The 27,393-nt window shown below is 38.5% G+C and overlaps 3 protein-coding genes and 1 long non-coding RNA gene across 6 annotated transcripts; 3 read left to right on the top strand and 1 right to left on the bottom strand.

Moving 5' to 3' along the window:
* Positions 1-33: 33 nt before the first annotated feature.
* Positions 34-3,381, top strand: LOC146508721 (uncharacterized). Its single transcript, XR_014876924.1, has 3 exons — positions 34-478; positions 1,233-1,362; positions 2,396-3,381. It is a non-coding gene; the product is annotated as an uncharacterized LOC146508721 (long non-coding RNA).
* Positions 3,115-16,285, bottom strand: sri (sorcin). The gene is made up of 9 exons (XM_085177926.1): positions 16,154-16,285; positions 15,940-15,994; positions 14,579-14,623; positions 14,345-14,414; positions 13,643-13,686; positions 13,358-13,505; positions 11,309-11,422; positions 10,949-11,007; positions 3,115-3,477 (listed from the first exon to the last, which is right to left on the bottom strand). Exons 2-9 carry the CDS (start codon positions 15,985-15,987, stop codon positions 3,451-3,453), a joined length of 555 nt encoding a protein of 184 aa, XP_085034052.1. The 5' UTR covers positions 15,988-15,994; positions 16,154-16,285; the 3' UTR covers positions 3,115-3,450.
* A 1,313-nt stretch (positions 16,286-17,598) lies between these two features.
* Positions 17,599-20,286, top strand: LOC146508719 (uncharacterized). 2 transcript variants are annotated; one of them, XM_085176326.1, is made up of 4 exons: positions 17,599-17,915; positions 18,825-19,118; positions 19,326-19,398; positions 19,592-20,286. In XM_085176326.1, the coding sequence occupies exons 1-4, from the start codon at positions 17,750-17,752 to the stop codon at positions 19,662-19,664; spliced, it is 606 nt and encodes a 201-aa protein (XP_085032452.1). In that variant the 5' UTR covers positions 17,599-17,749; the 3' UTR covers positions 19,665-20,286. The 2 variants fall into 2 exon arrangements, with proteins under 2 accessions (XP_085032452.1, XP_085032453.1); XM_085176327.1 differs by having other exon boundaries at positions 17,601-17,915; positions 19,329-19,398.
* A 158-nt stretch (positions 20,287-20,444) lies between these two features.
* Positions 20,445-27,232, top strand: snrnp48 (small nuclear ribonucleoprotein 48 (U11/U12)). 2 transcript variants are annotated; one of them, XM_085176321.1, is made up of 9 exons: positions 20,445-20,703; positions 21,861-21,974; positions 22,197-22,257; positions 22,795-22,875; positions 24,583-24,762; positions 24,883-25,004; positions 26,465-26,568; positions 26,680-26,802; positions 27,015-27,232. In XM_085176321.1, the coding sequence occupies exons 1-9, from the start codon at positions 20,557-20,559 to the stop codon at positions 27,109-27,111; spliced, it is 1,029 nt and encodes a 342-aa protein (XP_085032447.1). In that variant the 5' UTR covers positions 20,445-20,556; the 3' UTR covers positions 27,112-27,232. The 2 variants fall into 2 exon arrangements, with proteins under 2 accessions (XP_085032447.1, XP_085032446.1); XM_085176320.1 differs by having other exon boundaries at positions 21,855-21,974.
* The last annotated feature ends 161 nt before the right edge of the window (positions 27,233-27,393 follow it).

The raw sequence follows: 27,393 nt of genomic DNA, 5'->3' as shown, positions 1-27,393 counted from the left end.
TGTGTGTGTGGAGATTATGATACAGCTGACAGTTTTGGAGATAGTAATTGTCATTAATGAGAACGATTTATGTGTAAAGAATAAAAATTTAAAACAAGTACCTATAAACTGTTAACACACGACCTATTGAACCTGCCAGATTGTTTCATGTTGTAACCTTTTAAACTCACAGAGTTCTGCAAGAAAGTGAAACTGAAATCGCGACCGCATTTGCCAGTTCCTGTCATCTCACCACAAAGACATGTTCTGCAAGAACAGAATATGCTGAAGAAGTCACGTACTGCTTGGAAAAGATACTGTATAACCAGTCAAGTGTTTGCCTTATATGGGATTATTTTGAAGCTTCTGGAAACTTATGTGACCCCCTCTGCTTATTCTTTATTCTTAATTCTTTAATCTTACAAAAATGAGGAATTTTATCCTGGTTGCTTTGACATTTCACCTTCTGGTGGTCACAGTAGTAGAGATTAATGGTGATGTAACTTCTTACTTTTTTTTATTTCTGTTTTGTATAATCTGAATTATATGTCACATACAAACCACATTTATTTGTGTAAGACTGCCAGTGTAACATGTAAAATGCTTTTTTTTTTTAAAGACTGGCAGAAAACTTCTGATGGAACAAAAAAAGTAATACTTTTGCAAGCTGCATGAGTAGAAAGTATTCACAGTTTTACTTTTATAAACTTCACTGTGTTTAGATTTCATTCAAAACAATCCCATTCAGTGTGCATTCATGCATTCAGTGTCCCTTAAGGATGCTGTAAATACACAATTTTAAAAATTAAGAGTAGCATCATCTGTTGAGGTGCGTTTGGCAGTAGGGACAATGGTGACATCTGACCTTGGATAAAAATGCAAATGTCTAAATACTTTCAGAAGTTACTGTTTACAGTTGAGAAGTCTTCATACTATGATTGAGTAAGTATGAAGAAAGTACCAGATCTGGACACCTGCCATTTTATCAGCGATATTCCACAAAAGCTTTGTGGTACATCCTGACCTCTAATCTTTCAGTTTACTTTACTGGAATAACAACAAATAAATGTAAACCTAACCCATGCTATTGTTGCAGTGCTGTCGTTATTGTATTTTACTGGATGTATAAAAAATGTATTATTATTAAGCATTTTAAAACATTCAAGTCTTTTATTATTTGTAGACAAAATATTGCTGCTTTTTCTTGTTATGCAGTCAGTATCTGGTGGTAAAACCATTTTTTCTATTTTCAGTACACATTTGGAGACATAATTTCATTTCCAAAGGGATGTTCCAGAGTGAAAAAAGCTTACAAACACTTTGCTGTTTTGCTGCTGAATTTATTTGGCCAAGGAGAAGACAAGGACATATTTCACCCCATAAGTATATGTATTATTTGAGCTGAAACTATATGAGAAGTGCAGCAATCAGGTGATACTGAAATACATAAATGTTAAGATAATGTAAAAATTCTTTGTGAATCCATGTCATCATATTCTAAATTATTAACTAATACGAATTACAACCAACCAACTATCTGATCATGTTTGGCTGGCTGATTTTGGATTTTTAGTTGACATAACGCGCTGAACACGCTGAATACGAGCCTTCAGGGACTAAATGCTGTGGTAAGCCAACTGTATTCACACATCAAACCTTTTGGGACTAAACTGCTACTTTTCCAAAGACACCTGTCACAAACTCAGCCCAATACCACACATTTCCCATCGCTGCAGGAAATAATGACCAGTTTTCCACAGACCAATATCAGTACACAAATAAGGAGGTATGTAGCAGACATCTCTTGTCTGGCTGAGGAGTTTCAACACCGCTTTCAGGATTTTGCAGCTGTTAGGAGATGTTTTTTTCCTCTCCTTTGTCCGTGGACCCTCGGAATACTCGTTGTTTATCCTGGTTGTTGGTTTTAAAAAACGAATAAACGAGTGATGTACAGATTTATATGGCCCACAATGTTTTGTACTTTTGAATAAGTTAACTCTTAACGTTATTTTCCTGTTCACGTGTTTTGAATTCAGATGTTTATTTTTTCTTCATTTTATATGTTCTTTAAATACATGATTTTGGTGAAAACATTTAATAATAAATAAATCATAATAAAATTTGTGTTTGAAAAAAGGAAAAAAATATTGTAAAATCGTTCATTTTCATTTAATATTAATGGTTCAAAATATTTCAGGGTGAATGGTCGGCCCCCAACACATTCTCACCTTCCTAATCTGGCCCTCTTTGCAAAAGGTTTGGACACCCCTGGCGTAGAAGTACAGAAATAGCAGTTACATTTATGGTACAAATGGAAATATGAAAAAAAAAGCTAATGAAACAAATAAGGCATGGTAACAAGCTTGCTGTCAAATTATTATAACGTATTTCTAACAGTTTCTTCTAATCATTACAGATAAGCCCATTGACGGTAAATACTGTGTTTTCGATTCTCTCACAAATAAGGAAGAACATAAAAAAAGAAAATTATCTGGATAACAAGTTGACACCATCAAGTCAAGCTGACATAATTAAACACATCGAAGTCATGAAAGCTGAGGAAAACTGTGGAAAATATAAACTCCTGAAGATTACATGAAGTCTTCATTGGAAATAAAACAATGAGCAAGATTCTGTTTTGATTGTGTCAAATTGAAGCGCTTCCATGCTGTTCTTATTTGTCTCATAAATGTGGACCCAACACAGACTGTTACTTACTATGTGGTCCTTTGCTCTTTCCCCCAATGCCATATAGTTCACTACTGTAGACTAAAAGCTAAGATGTTATTTAAGGGGGGTTAAATAACCTATACTCTGGGACTACTTTGTGGTTTTGTACATAGGTTTAAGCAGACCTGTTGCAATCATTTGTTTTTCTAGATACATATTTACAGTCACTAAAACTAGTTTACATATAAATGTTAAATGTTCAAATGAAATAAATCCCAATAAAATAACTCACAAGCTAATAATATAACAAACAGTGTAATTAACCTGACGCTTCACGGAATTAATAAGCACCTTTTTGTCCTTTAATTGCATGTCTTGCATGCATTTAAAGGACAGAAAAGATATCTTTAAAAGGACAGAAACTTAAACCAAAGATAACAGAAGTAAATAGAAGCAAAGTATAAGTAAATTCATATATTTCTTTATTAATTCCATTAATGTTCACATGCCACTGACCAGCCTGCAGGTTTACATCGTTACTCTAGTGGTAAGAGCCCATGTAGATCTAAGAGTGACACTAATAAGCTCCAGTATACAGGCACTCAAATGACACTAGCACACACTGAGGTTACTTGTTCGTAAGTTTAACACTATGCATTACTTTGCAAAAGGTTTTTGGTAAAATGGAATGTTTCAGTGACATTTTGTACAATAATGTGTGTAAAAAAACATATGAAGAAAATGCCATTAATATAAGATTTTAAAAGGTGGTGGGTGTCCCTCTGTTTTGTGCTGTCCTCTTCAAATGCTCATGGTGACCTGGATAAACTAAGGAGACAAAGATAATATGTTACTCTACAACTCGTACACAGTTCTCCAGCAATTCTTTTCTTTACTACATCACATTTTTATTAGGATGTGTAATAACTTTTATAATGTATCTAATTGTTTCAGTTTTCCAGGCAACTGTTTCTGTTTGGTTAAGGCGTGTTTGCAGCTTCCTGCTGCCACTGTAAGAAACAAGAAATCAATCAATTCATATTTGGTGTTAGTATCTTGCCCAAGGATATTTGGCATGCACACTAGGTTAAGCCAGGAAACGAACCACCAACCCTCCGATCAGTAGATGACCTGCTCTACCACCTGAGCTACAGCTGCTCCGTAGTCTTAAGGAGATTTTTTTTTCTGTAGCAAATAAAACACTGTTGCTTACAGGTTTTCTATATAACCTTAAAATGTGCCAAGATGTCTATGTATTTCTAAAACATATTAAATATAAAGACAAGCAGCATCACAAATCTGTAGAAAGGATGCCACGACATCTCAGAAACAGGCACTGACATCCTGTTTTGGAACCATAATATGCAGAACAGTTCTGTGGGATCGACACACAGTACTGAGGTCCCACGTCCAGCCCAGCCCCTCGTACCAAACTAGGAGCTAAACCCATCTAGGGGCGATCATGGCTCAAGAGTTGGGAGTTCGCCTTGGAACCTCGGAAGGTTGTCGATTCGAGCCCCGGCTTGGACAGTCTCTGTCGTTGTGTCCTTGGGCAAGACACTTCACCCGTTGCCTACTGGTGGTGGTCAGAGGGCCCGGTGGTGCCAGTGTCCGGCAGCCTTGCCTCTGTCAGTGCGCCCCAGGGTGGCTGTGGCTACAATGTAGCTTGCCATCACCAGTGTGTGAATGTGTGGGTGACTGGATGTGTAAAGCGCTTTAGGGTCCTTAGGGACTAGTAAAGCGCTATACAAATACAGGCCATTTACCATATCTATAGTGAAGAAATAGCTGATATGTTGCTAAAACAACACAGCAAGAAGTTATTAATAATTTCCATTCAAGAATGAAAGGCTGAGTGTATAACAAATGTCAACAACAGTACAGTCAGGATTGTGGTAAGAGGGAATTCACATGGACTACTATTTCCAAGCACAGGGTGGCAGTGTTCATTTCCAACATACTTTAGTCTCACTTGTTCAACTTTAATACGACTTCCAACTCGAGTGTTTCGGCTGGCAAACTAAAGTTCTGTGATGTCATCAAAACACAGTTTTACATTGTTTGAAAAAAATATTTTTGTAATTATTTCACGTGTTTTTAAGTAATCTGTCTGAATAAAAGCTGTATTATGGTAAAAAAAAAAAAAAAAAAAAAAAAAGCATATTTAGGTTTAATGAACATATTTACTATATAATAAACATCTATTTCCTTAAACACTGACCAAGGCCTTTATCTGAAATTAGTCTCGAGTCTCGGTGTAACTGTCCCTAAGACAGTTAAAATAAAGTTGGTTATTTCATGTTTCTGTGATAGGTTCATGCTTAATTTAGTTCATTTATTTATAAGATAAGATGATAAAAGTTTAACATTAATTAAAAAACATGTCTAAAATATGTGATTACAAAATATGGGTTCGTTTAATATGCAAAGTGCTGTAAAGTTTGTATGAGGTAAAGTTGTAATTGTCACATGACCAGAGTTTGGTTGAGAGCACAACCATGGCATCGTGGAGCTAGCATGGATACATGGCTACAGATGCATCTACAGCCTCAGCGTTAATGTTATTCTGCATGTGGTCCAAGAGGCGCACACGGTATGGTTTAATGTATATTGTTTGTATAATGTTGCATACGTGTTCTACACTGGTAATGAGAGGACATTTTTGTTATATCCATTATTGTGCATTTTTTCTGTTCTGCTTGCACAAGACTGTTTATGGACACTGATATGAGAGACTGATAAGCTCAAACATTTATGTTGTAATCTTTGTGTTTCTTCAGTTTTCACGGTGTCTGAAGACAATAAGAGTGAGAGAGAGAGAGAAAGAAATTTCCGAAGACATCAGTATGATGTGTGGCCATTCTTTGTTGGACCCCTGTAGTTACAGTGAAAACGTACCGCCAACGTGGCTGGAAGTTCGACGTTAGAAGCAATGCATGTACCAGAATAAGAAAAGAAGAAACGTTCTTGACAGCGCAGTGTGTGTGGTTCGAGAACACAGCGGAAAAGAGGCTTGGAAACTTAAAAAGAGGAAACACCATTATTGGCGCTTTGGACGGCAACGACCACGACTTCAAAATTCAAAATTGATTCCCTTAAGGAAGAGCTAAGTAGATTGAATGAACAATTGAAATTACAGACTGATGCTGTTGAAAGGGAGAAATTGGAGTTACTCATAGGTGATATTCATGCTAAAATAGAAATCAAGCAGATAATGTTGAAGAAGCCTGCCTATAATACTTCAAGACTAGAGCCCAGGAAATCCTCAAGGGAGCGAAAGTTAACGCCCAAAATGCTAGAACTTAAGCAACAAGAGTTTTCTCAGAAGGAGAGTAAATTTATCAAACTATATGAAAGCTGGAAAGAACAAGTTAAAGCTACACGTTCCAAACTTAAAGATGAGTGCTCTGACCAAGAATTAGCTGACATGATGGATACTGTCGAAGGGCTGGAGTCACAAGTGAAAAATACATATGAAGATATGAGATCGCAGTCAGCCCCTTCTACTGAGACTAGAAGAAAAATTGATTCCTGCACAGCAGTAACAGCGGACTAGATGAGAATACTTAAAGTACGTATGAGTGAAGTGGGGCAAGAAGAGTTTGATGCTAAGGTAGAAAATGCAAGACTTCACATGGTGCTAGACAGAGAATATGCTCAGTCAATATTTGGGACTACAATCTCCCGACCTTCTGTACGTAGCTGCCGCTCAAGCTGTTTATCGGAGCAGCAAAGCATCAATGTAAAAAAGGCAGAGTGTGCTGCACAGCTTGCCGCGAAGCAGGCCGAGATAGAGATGGAGGAGGCTATTGCTACACAAAGGCAAGAGCTTAAAAGACTAGAAAATCAGCGAGATCTTCAGGTAATAACTGCAAAGCTAAAGGCTTATTCTCAAGCAGATTCAGGTGAAGCCTGTGGAGAAGACAAAAGCGCACACAGTGCGGTAGTCAGTTGTCCTCTATTAGCTCCTAAAGTAATCATACCAGAGCAAACCTATAAGAATAATAACAATGAACAACCAAACAATAATAACAATGAGTCATTGTTAATGCAAGCCTTGCATGACACAATGGTCCTCACCAGACTTCCTGCACCTGAGCCCCCAGTCTTCTCAGGGGACCCACTTAAGTTCTTAGAGTGGAGCACTAGTTTCAAAGCTTTGATAGAACGGCGATGCACAGATCCAGCTGATAGGTTGTTATACCTACGCAAATACATCAGTGGAGAAGCACGGTCTGTATTGGAGGGAAGCTTTTACAGAAAAGATGACGAAGCATATGACCAAGCTTGGGAAGCTTTGAATGCTCGGTATGGCCACCCCTTTGTAATTCAGCGTGCATTTAGGGAAAAACTGAACAACTGGCCAAAGATTGGTTCAAGAGAGTCGCTTAAACTGAGACAATTCAGTGATTTTCTGACAGCCTGCAGCAATGCTATGCCATACATCAAAGAGCTGCAGGTGTTAAATGACTGTGAAGAGAATCAAAAATTGCTCCAAAAACTTGCTGACTGGGTGACTTCTCGTTGGAATCGTCGTGTCACAGTGCAGTTACGGCAAAAAGAAGAATATCCAAGCTTCAAACAATTTGCTGATTTTGTTGCACAAGAAGAGGAAGTTGCATGCAATCCTGTAACATCATTTCATGCCTTGAAACACACTGAAGAAAGGTCAGCTAGAGACATAAAGCGTCCAAAGGCTAATGCATACATCACAAATGTGAAAGCATCAGAGAGAACAACCACAGGATACAGCGGAGTGGAGAACAATTCAAATGAGCCTGATATAGAAAGAAAAGCAAATGCTTTGCCATCAAACTCAGTCACATGTATTTGCTGTGGAGAAAGCCATTCTATTCACAAATGCCAAACATTTGCTAAAATGTCCGTGGAGAACAAAAGAAAGTTCATACTTGACAATAACCTGTGCTTTGGCTGTCTCAGAAGAGGACACAATTCAAAAGACTGTAAGCGCAAGGCGACTTGTGGGGTTTGTAAAAAACATCATCCAACAGCTCTTCACGAAGACCGTCCAAAGACTGCAGTGAACACATCATCACATAGAATGCAGGCAGAAGAAAACATATCTACACTTTCTTGTTGCATGGACAGAGGAGATGGTGGGAGCACATCCATGATAGTGCCTGTGTGGGTTTCTTCAACCACCACTCCAGAGAGAGAGACCTTAGTGTATGCTCTATTAGATACACAGAGTAGCAACACTTTTGTAGATCAAGGGGTATGTGAGGAGATGGGGATGAGTTTAGAGCCAGTGAAGTTAAAGCTAACCACTATGATGGGAAGAGATTCCATTGTTCAGAGCGAAAGAATTAGTGGGCTCAGAGTTAGAGGGTTTTCCTCCAAAAGCTTTATCAACTTGCCACTTGCCTATACCAGAGACTTCATCCCACTTGAACGTTCACACATTCCCACCTCTGAAACTGCCAAAAGATGGGAACATCTAATCAGAATAGCACAGGAGATGCCTGAGTTAATGGATTGCAAGGTCGGGCTGTTAATAGGCTACGACTGTCCTAGAGCACTGGCACCACGGCAAGTAATCGCGGGAGGTGACGAAGAGCCATATGCAATCAAGACAGACCTGGGCTGGAGCATTGTTGGCAGTTCACAAAAAATGGCAACATCAGCAGAAGTGACAGGCCTGTGCCATCGCTTATCTGTTAAGGAACTTCCACCCTTGACACCAGCCACCATCATCAGAGTACTTGAGTCAGACTTCAAAGACACAACTCCTGGAGAAAAGAGCATATCACAAGATGACATACAGTTCATACAACTGCTAAATCAGAAAATACACCAGAATGCTGATGGGCACCTAGAGATGCCACTTCCCTTTAAGGCACGCCCTCAGCTGCCAGAAAATAAGTGTCTGGCTCTGGTGCGACTTAAGCACCTGAAAGGGAAGTTTGAGAAAAATCCCAAATTTAAGGACGATTATGTAAGGTTCATGGACAATGTCTTCAAGGAAGGTGATGCTGAAAGAGATGAAGATGATCCCAGAGAAGGAAATATGTGGTATATTCCACATCAAGGCATCTATCACCTGAGAAAACCGGAAAAAATCAGGGTTGTGTTTGACTGCTCTGCAAAGTACAGTGGCACAGCTCTGAATGATCACCTCTTGACTGGACCTGATCTCATTAACAGTTTGACTGGAGTACTCTGCCGATTTCGCCAACACCCAATTGCAATCATCTGTGATGTAGAGAAGATGTTTCACAGATTTCATGTAAACAGAGAAGACAGAAATTACTTGCGATTCCTGTGGTGGGAAAATGGTGAAACAAACACAGAGCCAAAAGAATATTGCATGAAAGTCCATCTTTTTTTCATTATGCAATGAAGTATCTTGCGAGCCAAAATGAAAGGGAACATCCCACAGCAGCCAACTTCATCAGAAGTAGTTTCTATGTTGATGATGGGCTAATCAGTGTAAAAACTGAATGCAGCCATTGAACTAGTGAGAGATGTGCGGAAGGTGTGTGCAAAGGCAAGTCTACAGCTCCACAAGTTCATATCCAACAACAGAGAAGTCCTGGAGTCAATTCCACTTAGTGAACGAGCTAGTGGAGCCCAGGATGTGGACATCAGTCATCATGAACTCCCAGTTCAGACTGTGTTGGGAGTAAGGTAGAGTGTAAGCAGTGACACCTTCTCCTTTAAAGTTGCCCTGGAGGAGAAACCAGTAACACGACGGGGAATTCTGTCCATTATAGCCTCTGTGTTTGACCCATTAGGCTTCTTGGCTCCTTTCCTTCTAATAGGAAAGAAAATTCTACAGGAAATGTGTCTAAAGAGCATTGGATGGGATGAGCCACTGCCTGGTGAATTGAAGCCACAATGGGGGAGTTGGGTCACTGATCTGAAGAACCTGCAGAGACTCCAAATCCCAAGATGCTTTGTACCTGAAAGCCTTGGGAAAGTCCAGAGAATAGAACTCCATCACTTTTCAGATGCGAGCAATCGTGGGTATGGTCAGTGCTCATATGTTCGGGTGATGAGTGAAGACCAAGTGCATTGCTCCTTAGTCATGGGCAAAGCAAGAGTTGCACCCACAAGAGTTGTAACCATACCAAGGCTGGAATTAACAGCAGCAGTGGTGACCACAGCAGTCAGCAGAATGCTAAAAGAGGGTGAAAGGCTCAATAAACCATCCACTCTTGAACGCCCTATACATAAATTAGTGGTCCTAATAGAAAGTAACTAGAATGTTCCAGTGGAGCTTCTGTAAATGTGTATGGGATGGTTAAAGTATTAGGATTGACTTGCAAGTTTGTCACAATTAAGTACTGTTTGGTTCTGTAAATTCCTAGATTTATTCAAATTATTTACAGATTTCATAAATCATAGTAATTTGGTGGGAGTGTAACTGTCCCTGAGACAGTTAAAATAAAGTTGGTTATTTCATGTTTCTGTGATAGGTTCATGCTTAATTTAGCTCATTTATTTATAAGATAAGATGATAAAAGTTTAACATTAATTAAAAAACATGTCTAAAATATGTGATTACAAAATATGGGTTCGTTTAATATGTAAAGTGCTGTAAAGTTTGTATGAGGTAAGGTTGTAATTGTCACATGACCAGAGTTTGGTTGAGAGCACAACCATGGCATCGTGGAGCTAGCATGGATACATGGCTACAGATGCATCTACAGCCTCAGCATTAATGTTATTCTGCATGTGGTCCAAGAGGCGCACACGGTATGGTTTAATGTATATTGTTTGTATAATGTTGCATACGTGTTCTACACTGGTAATGAGAGGACATTTTTGTTATATCCATTATTGTGCATTTTTTTCTGTTCTGCTTGCACAAGACAGTTTATGGACACTGATATGAGAGACTGATAAGCTCAAACATTTATGTTGTAATCTTTGTGTTTCTTCAGTTTTCACGGTGTCTGAAGACAATAAGAGTGAGAGAGAGAGAGAATGAAATTTCCGAAGACATCAGTATGATGCGTGGCCATTCTTTGTTGGACCCCTGTAGTTACACTCGGAGTCTTCATTTCTAATTCTCTTTGTATAATTGGGTATAACAGTTCATGAGTCTTGTTCCCAACACAGGAGCTCTGTTTTTGTAAGAAGGCTTGTTTTTTGTCTGCCTTTCAAACTAACAGCATCACACTGTTAATACAAACTCTACACAAATTTCACATTAAATACCTTCCAGCGTTTAGTGACAAAATTATAAACTCAGTGTTTATTTTGACACAAGAAAACGTGGCATTAAAACGAACTCTTCAGACAAAGAAGAAACACCTCAGCTGTAAAAACTTACATCGTCATACTGAAATGAGGCGTTGCCAGTTTGGGTTGTGTCCCTCCTTCGAAATTGATCTGAAAAACAAAAACACATTAAAAAAAGCCACATGAGTTTTATTACACAATTTATTTCTTTTGCTTTTCTGTCATTGTGGGTATTCTTTTCTTTTATTGTTTTGCCAAAGCTGTATGACCATCTATAAAAACCTCATGAACGAACACAATTTTAAGTTGTCGTCTTAATGCTGTTTACAACTTAAATACACGTAAAAAAATAATAATAATCAGGCAATATTCAAGGAGCCTAAGAAAGGTCCTCTGTAAAGAATATTTACTGCTAGTTTGTCCAGTTTAATGCATTTCTTGACCGACTCACCGGTGAGGGCGCGGAGCCTCACAGCGCAGCTCACAAACTCATCAAAGGGGATTCTGCCGTTCAGACTGTAGCGCTTCATGATGCAGTTCATAGCCTGAGGGCTCAGACCGTAACCTGAATGAACACACATACATTATCTAATGGTCATAGCACTTAGTTAACATCTACTTTATTGCCACTCTAAAACCCATGTCAGTCTGTGCATGTATAGTCCATATACACAGAAATATGCAGGACAAAGTTCAAAGTCCTTTTCCTTTAGAGACCTTCTGGACAGTCTCTACTCTCCAGGGAAGGGTCAGTATGAACTTTTGTAGAATTTTGCACTAAAAAGATTTTAACTTTAGATAACATCCTTTTTGTTTGATGATCATTTTGAGTTTCGAGAATGTTACGGCCCTCGAGCCGGGTCGGGCCGCTCTAAAGAGAGTCGAGAGTGTTTCTACTGTCATAACATGTTACGACCCGACTCCAGGCAGACAATCGTCCGCAAGGTCTGGCACACTGTGATCTGCAAAAAAGAAGGCTGGCACAGGACTCCGAGCAGCCAGTCATCCACAAGTCCTAGCACACTTAGATTTGCATAAACACAAAAGGGTAGTCTCAACAACAAAACAAGCCATACTCACAACCGGGAGAGGTCATCAACTGGTACTTTATCTGTACGTTTTTGTTTTTTGTTTTTTTAAATGCCAAATCTCTGAATTGTTTTCTTGCAGCAGTGGGGCTCATCGCATGAGGAATTTATTGTGGCTAAACATCCGGGCAAGAAATACAAGAGGATTATGGACAGTGTACACTACAATGGGTAATGTGCCGGACCCCAAGTAAACATGGAAGTGCTGAAGAGCTAGCAACAGAGCCAATGTCTCCTTCTCAATGGTGGAGCGCATTGCTGGTGCTTTGCAGTGGCCTAGTGAGATCTGGCCCCTTTTATTACAGTGTAAACTGACTGGAAAAGCCCAAGAGGTGGTAGCTGTGCTTCCCTTAAAAGATAGTTTGGAGTATTCTTGTGTTAAATCAGCTGTGTTGCAAGCATATGAATTTGTTCCAGAAGCATACAGGCAGAAATTTCGGATACAGAGGAAACTTCCCTCCCAAACGTATGTGGAGTTTGCCAGGGAAAAAGATATCCTCTTTGACAAGTGGTGCTCTGCATCAAAAGCCAGTGATTATGATTCATTGCGTGAATTGATGTTGCTGGAAGACTTTAAAAAGTGTCTTCCAGAGAGTATAGTGTTATACCTGAATGAGCAGAAAGTAACCACTTTAGCGACTGCAGGAGTTCTCGCAGACGAGTATGTGCTCACCCATAAGGCCTCTTTTCTGGTTAAAGAGAAGTCACAGTTTAGTGCTGCGCAACAGGCTCGCACTGTTAAACCCTTAGGCTCTAAAGAGAGTCGAGAGTGTTTCTACATGTCATTGCAGACTGTTTGGCCCTGAAACGCAAAACAGTGAATTCTCAGGAACTCAAAGGTGTTGCCTTTGTGAAAGCAGCGTTCCATCCTGAGGTGCTTGATTGTGGTGGTAAGGTGCCAGACCCTTGTTTTGATCCCTTTATCTTTGATGGTTTTGTATCGCTAACTGATAAATCCACAGATCTAAAATCGGTGCGCATACTGAGAGACACCGGAGGGTCTCAGACCTTAATCCTTTCTAGTGCTTTACCTTTCTCAGCAGAAAGTGCATGCGGATTTAATGTTGTGCTGCGTGGAATAGAGATGGGTTATGCTCCCAGACCCATTCACCAGGTCTATATCAAGTCAGAACTCGTTACGGAATTTTCCCCTGTCGCAGTATGCCCAACCTTCACAATAGAGGGGCCATGTTGTTGGTTGATTTAGAAAAGCATTGACATGTATTTTTACATCGAACAAGGATGCTGGATTCTATCCCTCATCACAGCTAAACTGACTTGTACATATACAGCACCTCTTTGGGATTGGTAAGAAAAGTGGGAATGATTCAAGCAAGCAAAACATGTTGCAGTGCTCCAGTGGACACCTGACTATTGTCAAAGTCATAACTTAATCTTTAATTTGCTCTTACCCATGGATTTGATGGCCTGCTGCAACTCCTGGCCATCTATTGTCCCACTCTGGTCCCGGTCAAAGGATGTGAAGGTCGCCCTCCAGCCATTCAGAGCCTGCCACAGTTCCTTGAACTCATTAAAGCCCATAGTGCAGGACATATCCCTCTGAGATAGCAGAGTGAGTCAAGGACCCTTAATACATCACCCAAGTTACTGTGTCACGTAGTGTTTTTCCATTAGCAACTGTCATCATATCAGTTAATCCACTAAACATGTCTTTTGGATGATTAGCTGAAGGATACGTCCAACATATTGATCATCAGTCTGCATGTCTCAAGGCTAAAGGCTGTGGAAAGAAACAAAGATCATAAAGATACAACTGACAACTATGTTTCGATTCATCTGGGCAAATATACAAATAACATTAACTGTGTAATAAGGAGATCACCGTTATTAACGGGTATGACAGACCGATACAAACACTGATTTTAATCTGTATACAAGGTGGTTTAAAGATTGAACAATAACAAACACTAACTGCTTCTCACATGTAACCACAGTTGTGAAGTCACGCAGAAAGAAATGTGAACGAAAGTTGACTAACTACAACAAACCACGTTCTCTTACCCCAACACCTGCCTCCCCATGTTTCCTGTCTGCATCAACGGTCACATACAAAAAGACTCCAAAAGCAGAACTATTATGGGCTGTTCTGTGTTTTTAAACTATCTCACTGAATTCATTAACAGTGCAAAACAGTTCTCGAGGCACTGAATACAATACCAGTGACACTGGTTAGCACTTAAACTGCTGCTTGCCGACAAGAGAGTTCCCCTTAATGCTAAATGATTTTTAGAGCAAAGGTTTTTATAACTATGACCAAAAGTCACACCGTAGTACTATTTAACAAGAGGCACAGATATAATTTAGATATAAAATGAAATGACCAAAATCAGTATTGTGTTTGAGGGGCTTTTTAAATTCTAAACAGCCTTTGCTCTTACGTTGGTATGAGCCAGAGATGCCAGATTGCGTGAGGCAGCGCTGCAGCTCATCTGCTGAGATCTGTCCATCCTGTCGGGGTTTACAAAAACACGACAAAGTGGGATACACAACACGGTTAAGTAACTAACAGCTACTTTACAAAGGTTTAAAGAAGCATGAATGGTCATTACATCAACAGTTCATCAGGTCCAAAATCAGTGAAGTGATTTGAGACTTTGACTTTTGTCTCTTACCTGACCAGCAACAGCTGAAAAATAACCATAGAGAGGATCTTGTTGCTGAAAGTTAGAATGAAAGAAATTAAAGTCAGCGAGATTTAGCTGATTCTTCATATTATTCTGTATTTGTAGATACACTTCAGTTCCATAGAACTCTGTGTCCTGCTATGAAAATAACAAACTATACTTTATACAAACTTTATTATAAAAAAAAAAATCTCAATATAAATAAACATATTATTTTTTATTTTCTTAAATGCTTTTAATCATTTCACAATCCTGTTTGCCACTTAAAAGGCTTGAAATGATTCAGTGTATTTTCTAATTTGCGTGGCTGCTTTCTGAGGCCTCATTGAAGAGGCCTCACTGTCATTAATGGACACTGTAATCTAAATAACAGATGTATAGATAAATAAAAGCTGCACAACACATCTGGATACAATCATTACAAGAGACTGTCAAAGGGTTTGAAGTCCAAATTTGTTATATAATTAGTATAATTATTAGCATAAATCTAACGGCTTTCGACTACACTGTGAACAAACTGCTATCTGCTCTGATGAGGTGTGGCAGCTTCAGAAGTGCTATGGTTAGGATTTTAGAAACAATTATCAGGTTAGAAATATGATCCACTATGAGCTTATTAAATCCTATTTGTTGCTACTTAAAGTAAAATGTGATAATATAAGAATCATGGGTATGTGGGTGATTAACACTGTTGCCTCACAACAAGAAGATCCTGAGTTTGACTCCACCACCTGGTGAGGGGCTTTCTGTGTGGGGTTTGCATGGTTTTTTTTTTCCGATTTCCTCCCCACAACCCAGAGACATCCAGTTAGTGGGGTTACGTCAAATGGTTAATATAAATTGCTAATAGGTGTGAATGTGAGTGCAAATGGTTGTGTCTCTCTGTTAGCCCTGCGTCAGGCTGGCGACCTGTCCGGGTAGCCCGCCTCTCGCCTTTGGTACCTGGGATAGGCTCCAGCCTCCCGCGACCCTCATAAGGAGAAGCGAATAGATGGCTGTGTATTTGCAACACAAATACCTATCTACATCATCTTATACTTTTAAGTAAAAACACCACTTTTGCTCGACTGCGGAATGTATCCTTTATACAGTCATTAGTTATAGTACGAATCTAAAACACACAAATACTGCTCGAGTTTCATTTTAAAGCCGAAATATTCTTTAAGATGCTTTGAAACCAAATAAATGTTTGCATGTTATTTCAAATGGAAACATTTATGTAAGGATCTAAAGACGGAATTTCTCTCAAACCGTCCAACTTCCGGACTGGTTGGAAAAGACGCCCATCCCGGGACGAAGGTCGGTTGATGGCTGTAAAACCGTTTCATCACAATTTAACGGGTTCTTACCATTCCTGGAAATCCACCGGGGCCAGCGCCGTATCCGGGAAAAGTCATCTTATTCCTGTTACAAAACGAAATAAACATAGAATAGTAACGACTCAGAGCAAAACAAATCTAGCGACTGAGGGCGTGTCTGGTGATGTACGCAGGAAAACAACGAGAAGTGAGGTTATAAAGTGCCGTGAAGTACAATGAAGCACAGATTTAAATGTGAATTTACCTGATATAAAAGGTACGACCTCAGAGAAGAAACAGACAACTGTGAAGCCTCGGAGGGGTAAATGTCCACTTTCCTCAGTGCGAGCCACCACATTAAGTTCCGATTGGTAGGGAGAGGACATGTGACCTCTAATTGACCAATATGATCAAGAGGGCTGGCTGTAAAAGTTCTGCAGTAAATTAATGGATTAAAAAATGTACATCATAAATATCAGTTAATGCTTCAGTTTTAAAGTGGTTAACCACCACCTTCGAATTATTTCTAATCATAATTTTCCGGTAAAAGCCTTTAATGACATTTTACTATCTATGAGCTGCTGTACAAAGCTTTTACGTACATACGTGTGATAACAAGATAATATTGCACATTTTATAATGCAAAGTGTCGTGATCTTCGTAATATTTCTGGTTATGTTGTTATTATTCTCTTTCTTCTTTTGCCTGTTTTTGAATATTGATTGCTGGATTTTCGTTGTTATTCACACTTCTTGTTTTGCCAGTGGTTTTCTCTCTGTGACTGACTCCTATGTTCGCCTCTGTCTGCATCTCTTTGTATGTGTTAGTTTCATTCTGGCCCCTCATTCAGTTCACATATTGTTTCATTTTAAAGCTTAAATCGTCATTTGGTTTTCTGTGCTGTTATTAATCCCACGTTTTGTTATTTCCCCACCCTCCCTAAGGGGTTTCTCGTTTCTCTTTTTTGTCTCCTCTGTCCTCTGGTCTCATGCTCATGACCCAGAATCAATCATTGAGGTCTGTTTACCAAAATCTCGATTCCTTAAATGCATCTGGAGGACAGAGGAGTGGGAAGAGATATTAAACAAAAAAGGGGAATGAGAGAAATTATGTTTAGTTTATCCCCTGCCCTCCCAGTGTGCTTGTGTTCTTTGTTTTCTGATTTTATCTTTTAGCTTAGTTGACATGATTTGTTCTTGTCTGTTTGTTTTGCAGTTTTTTGTTCATGAGATTGAAGTGTTTCAATCAGTATCCTCAAGACCAAAAAATGAATCAGGAGAAATGTATTGATAGAAAAAGTTGTCAATGGTTTATAAAGTATAAAGCTACCATAATAATGCCCTGGAGATTTTAAATTCCACTTTAAATTGCTTAAGACGTACAGAATTATGTGTTTTTTCTTTTTACTTATAGATAGATTTTCTGTGATAAATCCTTATAATCTTTCCTTATGTTGGCCCTTCCTTAAAGATAACCACTTAAGTAAAAATAAATGATCAGATGTTACTATTTAAAAAATGACTGGATTTGCCAAAAAGAAATAATTTTATTGCTGAAAGCTAGGTACAAAACTAAGAAGTTGTTTTTATTTATTCATTTATTTATGTTTTGGCTATTGCAGTCACAGTGATTAAAATACAGGACTGATCCTTTAATGTAAGACATTACATCAGAGGCAGAAACAAACAGCCCAATCAGCTTCGTCTCTCAAGTGGCTCATACAGTCATTTCCTCTGCTTCCACCTCCAGTCCAGAGAAAACCCAATCAGAGGCTCCATCGTTTGTTTAGGAGGCAGAAGGGAAATCTGTTTCACCGCTTTAACCACACACAGCAGTGGACGGTGCTGAAGTTTGAGCTGGGATGCACAGACTTAATCATGAATGCTGGATCTGGTCACCCAGACCTTCTCTGTGTCTTCATCCTCAGCACTCAGGGAGCCTTGTTTCTGTCATGGTGAGCCACCAAGAAGAAGAGGAGGCGGGTGAAGAAACAGGAGAACTTCCAGCTGTATGTTGCTATAATACAGGTAGGTCTGAGATGTCAGGTTTTTGCAGCTGTAAATGCAGCAGGACAGGTTAAAAATGGGAAACATAACAAAAAGTAGGCACTAAAAATGCATAAAAAGCATATCTAATTATTAAATGACATCATACAGAACCTTACTCATTGAGAGCAAATCTACATGGAACGTATGACAAACATAACACTTTTTTAAAGAAAAAAAAGAAAATGCATGTGAGTTCAGTTGATCACAATGTCATTTAAAAAACTGAACGATATCACACATACTATCTGGCCTAGACTAATAAAAAGGATGTGCTGTTGTATTTAGTTATATTAACTGATAATAAAATAATAGAAATATCAATAAGGATCCAAGTCATCATTGTGCATAAAATGAAAGTGTAGGTTGATTTCCCAAGAGGAGAGCTCAACAAGTACACATGCTCAATTTTTTCTCTCCTTAGCTGCCACATTATGTAACAAAAGCCACATTTAAATCCAAGTATCTCTTATTGCTGAAGAATGAGTTTGCAAAGACTTACTGTTGGTAGCATGACTGCTTTCACCACTGGAGTAAATGGTATAAATTACAAATCTTCACAAATCTAATCCTATTTAATGTTGTTTTTTTGTTTGTGAAACCCCACACTGCTATTTCTGTATATTTGTTGTGTGTGTATGTGTGTGTGGGAATGTGTACCAGTATACTGCTGACTGCTGACCACGGTTTTAGTCCAAACCCAGCAGGTCTAATCAGCAGGTGGAGGAAACAGATGGTTCAGACATATGATTCAGCCATGACGTGTAACTCTAAGCCACCCTCTGCATTAATAAGCCATGTATATTTTGGTTGTTGTTTAGTGTAATGTATAGCTCGACCTCAGCCACTGATTGGTCAAGTTAACTTTGTATCTCACATATATTTCTTCAGGATGTGGTGACGTTATCAGTCAGTCTGCTGATGCTCAGTGGTGCATCTATGAGCCTCAGGTCCACTCAGGGATTCCCAACAGCACAGGCCTGTGTCAGCATGACGCGGGTGCTCCTTTGCAGCAAATAACAGTGGTTGAAGCTGAGCAAGGAGATGTATTCCAGCATTTCATGGGTTGTCAGTGCTGGGGAGGTCCAGGGATGGAAACCCAGAGATGTGCATGTGTTTATAGACAGAGGGAACATGATGTTTTGGGTCACTGCTCATCAGGATCTCCATTTATCTACTGTGGAGGTGAGATTACACCTAGTTTCTAGGGTCTTTTCCTTAATGATATCCTTTCCCTTTACCTTAGCAATTGTGATATTCAATGTACTGAACTAAGATGTTCCATCGGAGTGTTTAAAGCTGAGATTGCTGTTGTCATTCAGCCAACACACACATATATTTATGCAGGCATCCATTTGAGACATATCAAAATGTTCTTGTATTTGATTTAAGCAGTGAGGAGGAACGTGATCGTTGGAGTGGAGGTTGTAGAGGAGGTTGCAGTTGAAGACACTCTGGAAGTAATGTAAGTATTTAAGAATTATTATATCATATACCAAAATCATTACAGCAAATAAAGTAACTGTTTAAATATTATTTTGCACAACTAACACTTGTACACCTCATAACATTTTTGTCTAACACATAAATACACCGCAGTTCGTACAAACATACTACATATGGTTGAAAAAGTTTGTTGCTTGTGTATCTCTTCCCAGAACAGAGGATATTTATGCAGATGATCTGCTGGATCCAGATACATCACAAGAAAACCAGCCATATCCCACATGAAGCCGGAGTGCCTTTCAGTGTTTCTCAGTTTCACTGTACGCTCTGTAAATAAAATTTAATTCACAGTCAGACGACAAATTTAAATGAAATGCAGTTGTATGTATCATGAAGACGCAGGGCTGAAAAGCTTACCTGGTGTTAACATGTCTCCAAAGCTTAGGGAGTCAATGCCACTCTTCTAAATGCCATAATTTGGTGTTATATGATGATAGTAAAAAATACAATAGAAGATGTCCCATAGGTGTTGATTTGGGTTAAAATTTCATCACTTTTCACCACTCACATCATATGACCGAAGTAATTCTTATGTTTATCAAACTGTACAGTGACAGAGTGACAACTCACACCCAATTAAAGTCCTACAAAGCACTAACCTGTTACAACGATCACCAATGGGACAGAAATATTATATCATACCATAGAAATGAGCACTTGGAGAACAATTTTCCATCAGTGTGAATTGAGTATACTCAAGGGGACAAGAAGAATCAAACTATGCTGCACAGTTCTAAAATCCACTGCGTTATGACTGTATGGTTTAGAGTAATGTATTTATCAGATATGTTTGTATTCTACATGAGTCCTTGTCTTTGATACTTATGTATACAAATAAAAAAGTTACAACTAATTTCTGAATTGCTATTATTTTTTGTAATATAATATAATATAATATAATATAATATAATATAATATAATATAATATAATATAATATAATATAATATAATATAATATAATATAATATAGCAACTATTGGACTTCAACTACCAGCATGCATCGCTATTGTTCTTCCGTCATCACTGCGCGCAGGATGTTCCGCTCGCCAGTACAGTGAACGATCCTTGTGATGATTTCAAGGGAAAATCTTTGTTCATTTTGATATAAAAACCCATCATGTCGGATTCATTACCGCCGCTAACTCTCCAGGACCGCATGGAGCGTCTTCAGGAGCTGACGGAATTTACTGAAAAGTGCAAAAAACAGATAAACGACATATTTGAAACGCTGGGATGGTCGCTAGACTACAAGAACTCAAACCAGGTAGCTAGCGTTTGTTTGGCTAATGTTAGCATTTATTGTTCAATCAAAACAGCAGAAAACCTTCTCTGAATGTTTTGTTTTCCGTAGCAGCAATAGAGCAGCATCATATTTAAGCGTTTAACTAAGTTTGAGTCCAGAGAGATTTGCTCAAGTGACTATAATGGAGTTTTCTCTGCTACCTAAGCTAAGCTAAGTTTGGGGTGTTTTCGGTGAGTTTCTAATATTTTTTTCTGAAGTCACTCAAGCTTGGTGGTAGATTTGCTGATTGCTCTCGCCTAATTGGCACTTTTATTTGCTGTAATGTGATTCTATATTGCCCTTTTTAGTGGTCTACGTCTGATGTAATTAATATAACTATAATTAATATGTCATGCGTCTTCTAATAGTGTTTTTATGGTTGCATCTTATATTTACCGGATTTTTTAAAGGCCGCTTTTCTTTTCCTGAGTTTTTTGTTATTTATTTTTTAATGTGCTCTTCTCAAAAGTTTCAACGAGGATGCTTTTGAAGCTACACTTTGGTTCAAATGTCTTTGTTTACATTAAATGGTACAAGTTTTCCATCTTTTGATTACCACATATATATTTGTATCTTCTTGGCGATCATTTTCTGGTACTGAAGATTCAAATTAGTGACATTTCAAGTCATAATTCCCGTTCTGAGCAGCATTTGTCAATGAGTGAAAGGAAAAACTCCCTTTGAACTTTACATTAGATTTCTTGAACAGCATTCAATAGAACTTGGCAAGGAAGGAAGGACATAGAAAAACAAAGGCAAAACGCAAAGTACGGGAGAGAGCAGACAAAAGTTAATGACGTCTAAATCCAATTTTTACAAAGACATTTAATTCTCAGTTTGAATTAGACCCATTTTAACGAGTTTTGATATGGGGTTAATTTGCGGTGCTAGTTGTTACATCATAGGAAAATATGCTTATTATTAGCTTTCATACATATTTACACAATACAGATTGTATTGAATTCTGGCCATGAGGTTGTTTAGTCCTTATAAAACCGTTTTAATAAACACTGCAGAAAAAAACCTTTCAGAAGGTAATTGTGTTATAGTAATGGTATATTAATAATACTTCTGTGTAATTCATACCTGATGTTAATTTAAATTCATTATTTGCTAATGTAATATGCTTGCATTCTCAGGAACCAATGGAGCAGTGTCCCTATGACCCTCACCACAGGGTCCCGGTCAGGACCATGGAGAAGCACAAAGCCTCCTGCAAGCTAAAAAAGATGGGCTACTCTGCCGAGGAGCAGGTAACACATGTAGTTACAGATTAATATGTTGGTGCTTGAATCTGCTGCTGTAGCCTGGCTGTACCAATTGCACCAGAGACAGCAGGGCAAAAGCAGTAAAGTATACTACAAAAGCTTCTTGTTATTGTGCAACCGACTACTGAAAACCTCATAACCTCCAGTGTTAATGTAAAGTTGTGTTTAATAATTGAAAGAGCTGTAAAGCTTATCACTACTTTACAGGCGGAGATGTACGACCCCTCCGTGAGCTATGAGAACACCAGCGTCAGAAGCTTTACAATGGGTAAGTCATCACAGAGGACTTTCTCTGGAAATTATCACCTTTCTTTAGTATAACCAAAGTTCACCCTAGTGAGATTAGATCTTTTCAGAAGACCACCTCTTTTCTTTGGAAATTTTGCAACTTGTGTTGTTAAAAGAAGGAAGAAATAATTCATTTTTGGAAAAAAAAAATGAAATAAAACAATCTCAACAAGAAACACTCAATTTTGTTTTCTTTGTTCTTTTTAAATGTACTTTAAAAAGTTTGTAGTGCAGTAAAAAAGATGTATAAGGCTTTTGTTATGTGCCCTGTTGAAAGCCATTTTTATCTAGTTAATTATATAAATAATTTTGAATATTACTGTTTTTTTATTTCTTGGAAAAAGAACATATGTTGCCTTCATTTCATTGTTTACTAAATGTTCTTTGAACGTTAAGTAATGATGCTTTTGTCTTGGCGCGTAGTGGAACTCATTTGTAGTAGAAAGGAAGGTAAGGATGGAATTTTTCGGTCAGGAATGTTTTAGTAATGTTTTTTCTGTTCTCATTCATCACGCAGACAAAACCACCCAGCATCAGGTGATTCTACAGGCGAGATCTGCTGCACCAATGATGAGGATGGAAGGAGTCTTCTGGCAAGGTAGCGGCTCATTTTATTCTGTGCGTTCTTTTTCTAAGTACAAGACACCAACGTACATTTACTAGAAGCAAAGGTACAAAGTTAACTCTGTGACTCAACCCCGCCACCAGACCTACATTCAGAATCCAGACCTGCTATTAGATGTTGGAAAAAGAAAAAAAGTTGGGTTTTTTTCCCCCTTTGACATGGTCAGATCGAATGGTTAGGATTAGGGTCATTCCTCTCCAAGAATAAACATGATTTTACAGGGTTATTCTTGAATATTCAGATGTTTAATTTTATACACCAAGAAAAATGCCATTAGTTTTAAAGTCCTCACTAAACTCATTGTAAATGTATTGTTCACTTTTTTTGGCTCTCACCCTCACCAAATAGTAACTAGTAATTAGTACTAGTAATTAGTAATTAGTGAAAGAGGAACTTTTACAATATCAATTTAGGACCTTTTCTAGTTTTGCTCCTAACATCTATGTGTTGTTTGTTCTGTTTGCAGCGATTGGGGTGAGTATTAGAGGAGATGGGCTCTAGAGAGGTCTGCCACTGGTTTCATGCCTCATATCCTTTACTGTCATATCCTTTCAAGCCACAGGGGTTTGGGTGCGGGAATTTTATCAGTCACATCTGCATCCTTGAACATACAAATACTTTTCCCTTTATGTGATGGGGAAAGTCCATACATGTAGACTCATCAGTCATATTTAGACTGAATGTTTAAAATACTTATGTAGTTTCTGCTTTCTGTCAAATCATCATCTAAAAGTATTGCAGTAGAAGGCCACAGTTCCTTACTGATGCTGAGTTATCAGCAGAGCTTGGAAGCTGAAAGGAAACGGAAACTAAACAGCAGCAAAACAAAAAAGATAACCAGTCATTGATGTTAGGTAATAACTAGGGACTAAACTTTAAAGTAACTTCTGTCTTTGTTCCTCACCCTAACATTAGAGCTAAGAGGTGAATTTCCTCTTATTAGTGCAGCTACCAAAACAACCAATTACTGTTTATTCCTTGATTTTAACATAAAACTCATTGTTACAGCTGGGGGCAGCACAAACGATAAACCGATTTTTAGTTAAGTCCCCATATTTTCCCCTCAGTTATTGGTTCTGTTACTAGTTAGCTAACTAATGTAAGCCTATTGACGCAGCCAACCGACCCAATGATGTCATGCTCTGTGCTGGCACAAGATGGCGCTAAACATAAAAAAACTTGAAGCACTTATTTCCTGTCAGTGTTAAATCTGTGTCACTTTTTGAGAACAGGATCCATGGTGTAAATTCGCCTTTATGATTTTCTACTTTAACACTTAAAACCAAATTACTTTTATGTAGAATCCAATTTTGGCTGAATGCAGAGCTACTTTGAGAAGTGATCTTAGGAATAATTAACCTTTTGACTTGCATTATGTGGACGTGTTTTGTAAGAGCAAACAGGTTATTGGTGACTCATCTGGGGTTAGAGTTGGGTTTCCTTTTGGCCACATGCAGAGAAAACTAGAAATTTAGAGAAACTAGAAAGATTGAATTTTTTGTTTTTCAGGATTCCAAACAAGCAAAACTTTAACTTATCCCAAACCTCTGACTCCGAGTGATCAGGTGGCTGTTTTGAGTTTGAAGTCCAGGATTCATAATTAGATAAATGAACTAAAATCTTGTCTTTTAGTTTGTGTTTTCTCACTTAGCTTGTAAAACTTGTCTGATCCTTTATCAGGTCAGTACTCCGGTGAGCCGGTCGACGTGCCTCAGAACCACAAGCGAGCCGTGTGTGATCTCACTGTTGCCGACCGATTGGCTCTGTACAATCATGTGGTCGGCGTCATCAATGAACAGAAGGAAGCATCGTCCTCCAACGACGATCTCTACGTAGATTTGGTGTCCAAACTCCAAAAAGGTGAGATTTAACTCTAAGTTTAACTCTACACTTAGAGTTGCTGTAATTTTAGTGAAGGAAAACTTTTTTTGGGCTTTCTCTGGTGCAGTCCACATAAAAATTGTGTGTGTTTTTGTTCAGATGAAGAACAAAATGAACCAAAGACTAAACTGGAGCTGATGGCTGAAATGAGGGACTACAAGAGGCGGCGTCAGTCCTACAGAGCCAAAAATGTTCACATCACCAAGAAATCCTACACGGAGGTAAATGAGTTGATAAAGAACAATAAGTGTTGTCCTGATTCTAATCATTTACTTCATTTATATATAATCCATGATGAAGGTGAAATAACTTTTTTTTTAAATTATGAAGGGTGTTTTAAAACATCTTGATGCATTCTCAATCATCCAGGAAAATAAATCTCCAAAAGTTGATTCTGTTCATCTGGACGTAGCGTTTTCTGGGAGAAACGTTTCGTCACTCATCCAAGTGACTTCTTCAGAAGTGACTTCTTCAGAAGAAGTCACTTGGATGAGTGACGAAACGTTTCTCCCAGAAAACGCTACGTCCAGATGAACAGAATCAACTTTTGGAGATATGAAGGGTGTTGTGAATCACAAGAACCGCTTTTCCCATCTTTAGTTGGAAATATCAAAAGTAACAGTACTTTAAAATGGTGAAAACGAAGGACAGCACAGTATAAATGACCAGTGGATTTGGTGAGCCTGATTTGGAAATCCAGTTACTCTTATTGTTGTTCTTCTTATTGAGCTCTTGAGTTTCAACATAAAGTGTTCATGAAGCTGGACAGACTTTTTTTTTCTTTTGTTAATTTATATAATTTGACTGCCACAAAGCAGCAAAAGAACAGACTGTCTGATAAATTGTTGAGTAGTTCTTTTCCTCAGAAAAACTCTCGGCCTCTGCTCCACTATCAGTTTTTCTGCTACATCACCCTACACAACTCCAATGTGGACAGTTTCTCAAAATGCAGAGAGACAAAACAGGCTTTATCTTGATGGACAAGAGGGCGAAGAATCCAGTTTAGATTCTACTGAGCAAGATGCTGGTCATCTGAATGTTGACTGACTGCCCAGATCTCAACAATACGTGTGTCTGTTTCACACAGGCAGAGAATTTTCGGTGGGAGCAATATAGTTTTGAAAGACATGTTAGCTTATTCTGTTGAGCAGGGTAAACATTTATGGGGAGCAAGGCAAATTTTGTTTTATAAGTAGTTTTCTTGTCTTCCTTCTCTCACCATAACCGGTTGCGGCAGATGAGATCTTGTTTAATGAGGCATTAATAGACATGTTTATTGAAACTCGGGATTTTAACTGTTTTCAGTGTGTTTTTCAATATAATATCTGCACTGATTTTCCAGAGTCTTGGCTCTAATATATTCCCTTCACACTGTAGCAATAACAAGACTGGAAGAAATAAAACTAAACATTTTTTAACATTGAAAACTAAACTGAAATAAGAGAGTCAACTGGAAACTCAACCAAAAATTCTTTTTTAAAGTCAAAACCAAATAAAAATAGAAACTAATTAGAAAATGCTAAACTATGATAACTCTGACTGGAATACTAAATAAACTCTGCCTGGGAATCTCCGAACTGAAAATCTGATGCTAAGCTCAGCGTGTCGGTCCTCAGAGAGACTGGTCCTGTTTGAACCAAGGTTAGGAAACAGTAATGTGGTCTCTATAATCGCCCTGCAGGTGATCAGAGAGGTGATCAGCGTCCATTCTGAGGAACTTGCCAGACAGTGGAAAGAGGAGGAGGATGAAGAGGAGTCGATGAGAGTGGAACAGTCTTCCCACGGGTACACAAAGCACTCCTCATGATCACGTTTATGCTTCATTGACGATTAAGATATTGCATCAGAGGAGTTTATAGGTTAAAGACAATTTTTTAAAATTGTTTTGTTTTTCAGGCGGCAGGTGGATGAAAGACGCTCACCATCCTCAGAGTCTCACCACTCCCACAGTAAACGCCACCGCAGCCGGGAGCGAAGCCACGAAAGGGAGAGCAAGAAGAAGAAGAGTAGGAGGGAGAGGTGAGAAAGGACTTATCTAAGGGTTGTGGATGTTTATGGGAAGTTGTATCTTCTGCTCTAGCTCTTGTATACCACACACCAATTACAGAAACAACCACATGACATAATTTGCATCATCTTCACAGCTTAATGATTGAAAATATCTTGTTTTGTAACACCAAAATGTATTATGCATACTGCAGAGTTAACTTGGACTTTTTGGATCTTCACAGGGATTCCCATTCCCCAGATGACCACCACCACCACCACGATAAAAAGAAGAAAAAGAAGAAGAAGAAAGATGAGAGAGACAGGGAGAAGGAGAAGTGAGAGTGCTGAATCTGCAGTGACTGAAGTAGACTCTGAAGTCGCAGTGTTCACAAGGCGAGAGTAAAAATAGGTTTACACACTGACACATTTTGTAAAGATTTAAACGCAATAAAGTCTTTAAACCGAACATTCACTGGTTGAGTTTTATTTTGCTTCACTGACACCATTTTCAATCAGCACTTCAGCGTCTTACAACACAGCCACATCTTACCTCCCTCTGCATGATTGGCTGTTTTTTTTTGTTTTTTTTTTAATGATAACTTGGAATCTCAGACAGGAGTG

This window comes from Neolamprologus multifasciatus, chromosome 11, assembly GCF_963576455.1.
Source record: "Neolamprologus multifasciatus chromosome 11, fNeoMul1.2, whole genome shotgun sequence".
NCBI classification, from domain to species: domain Eukaryota; kingdom Metazoa; phylum Chordata; class Actinopteri; order Cichliformes; family Cichlidae; genus Neolamprologus; species Neolamprologus multifasciatus.
This window is presented reverse-complemented; position numbering and strand designations above follow the sequence as displayed.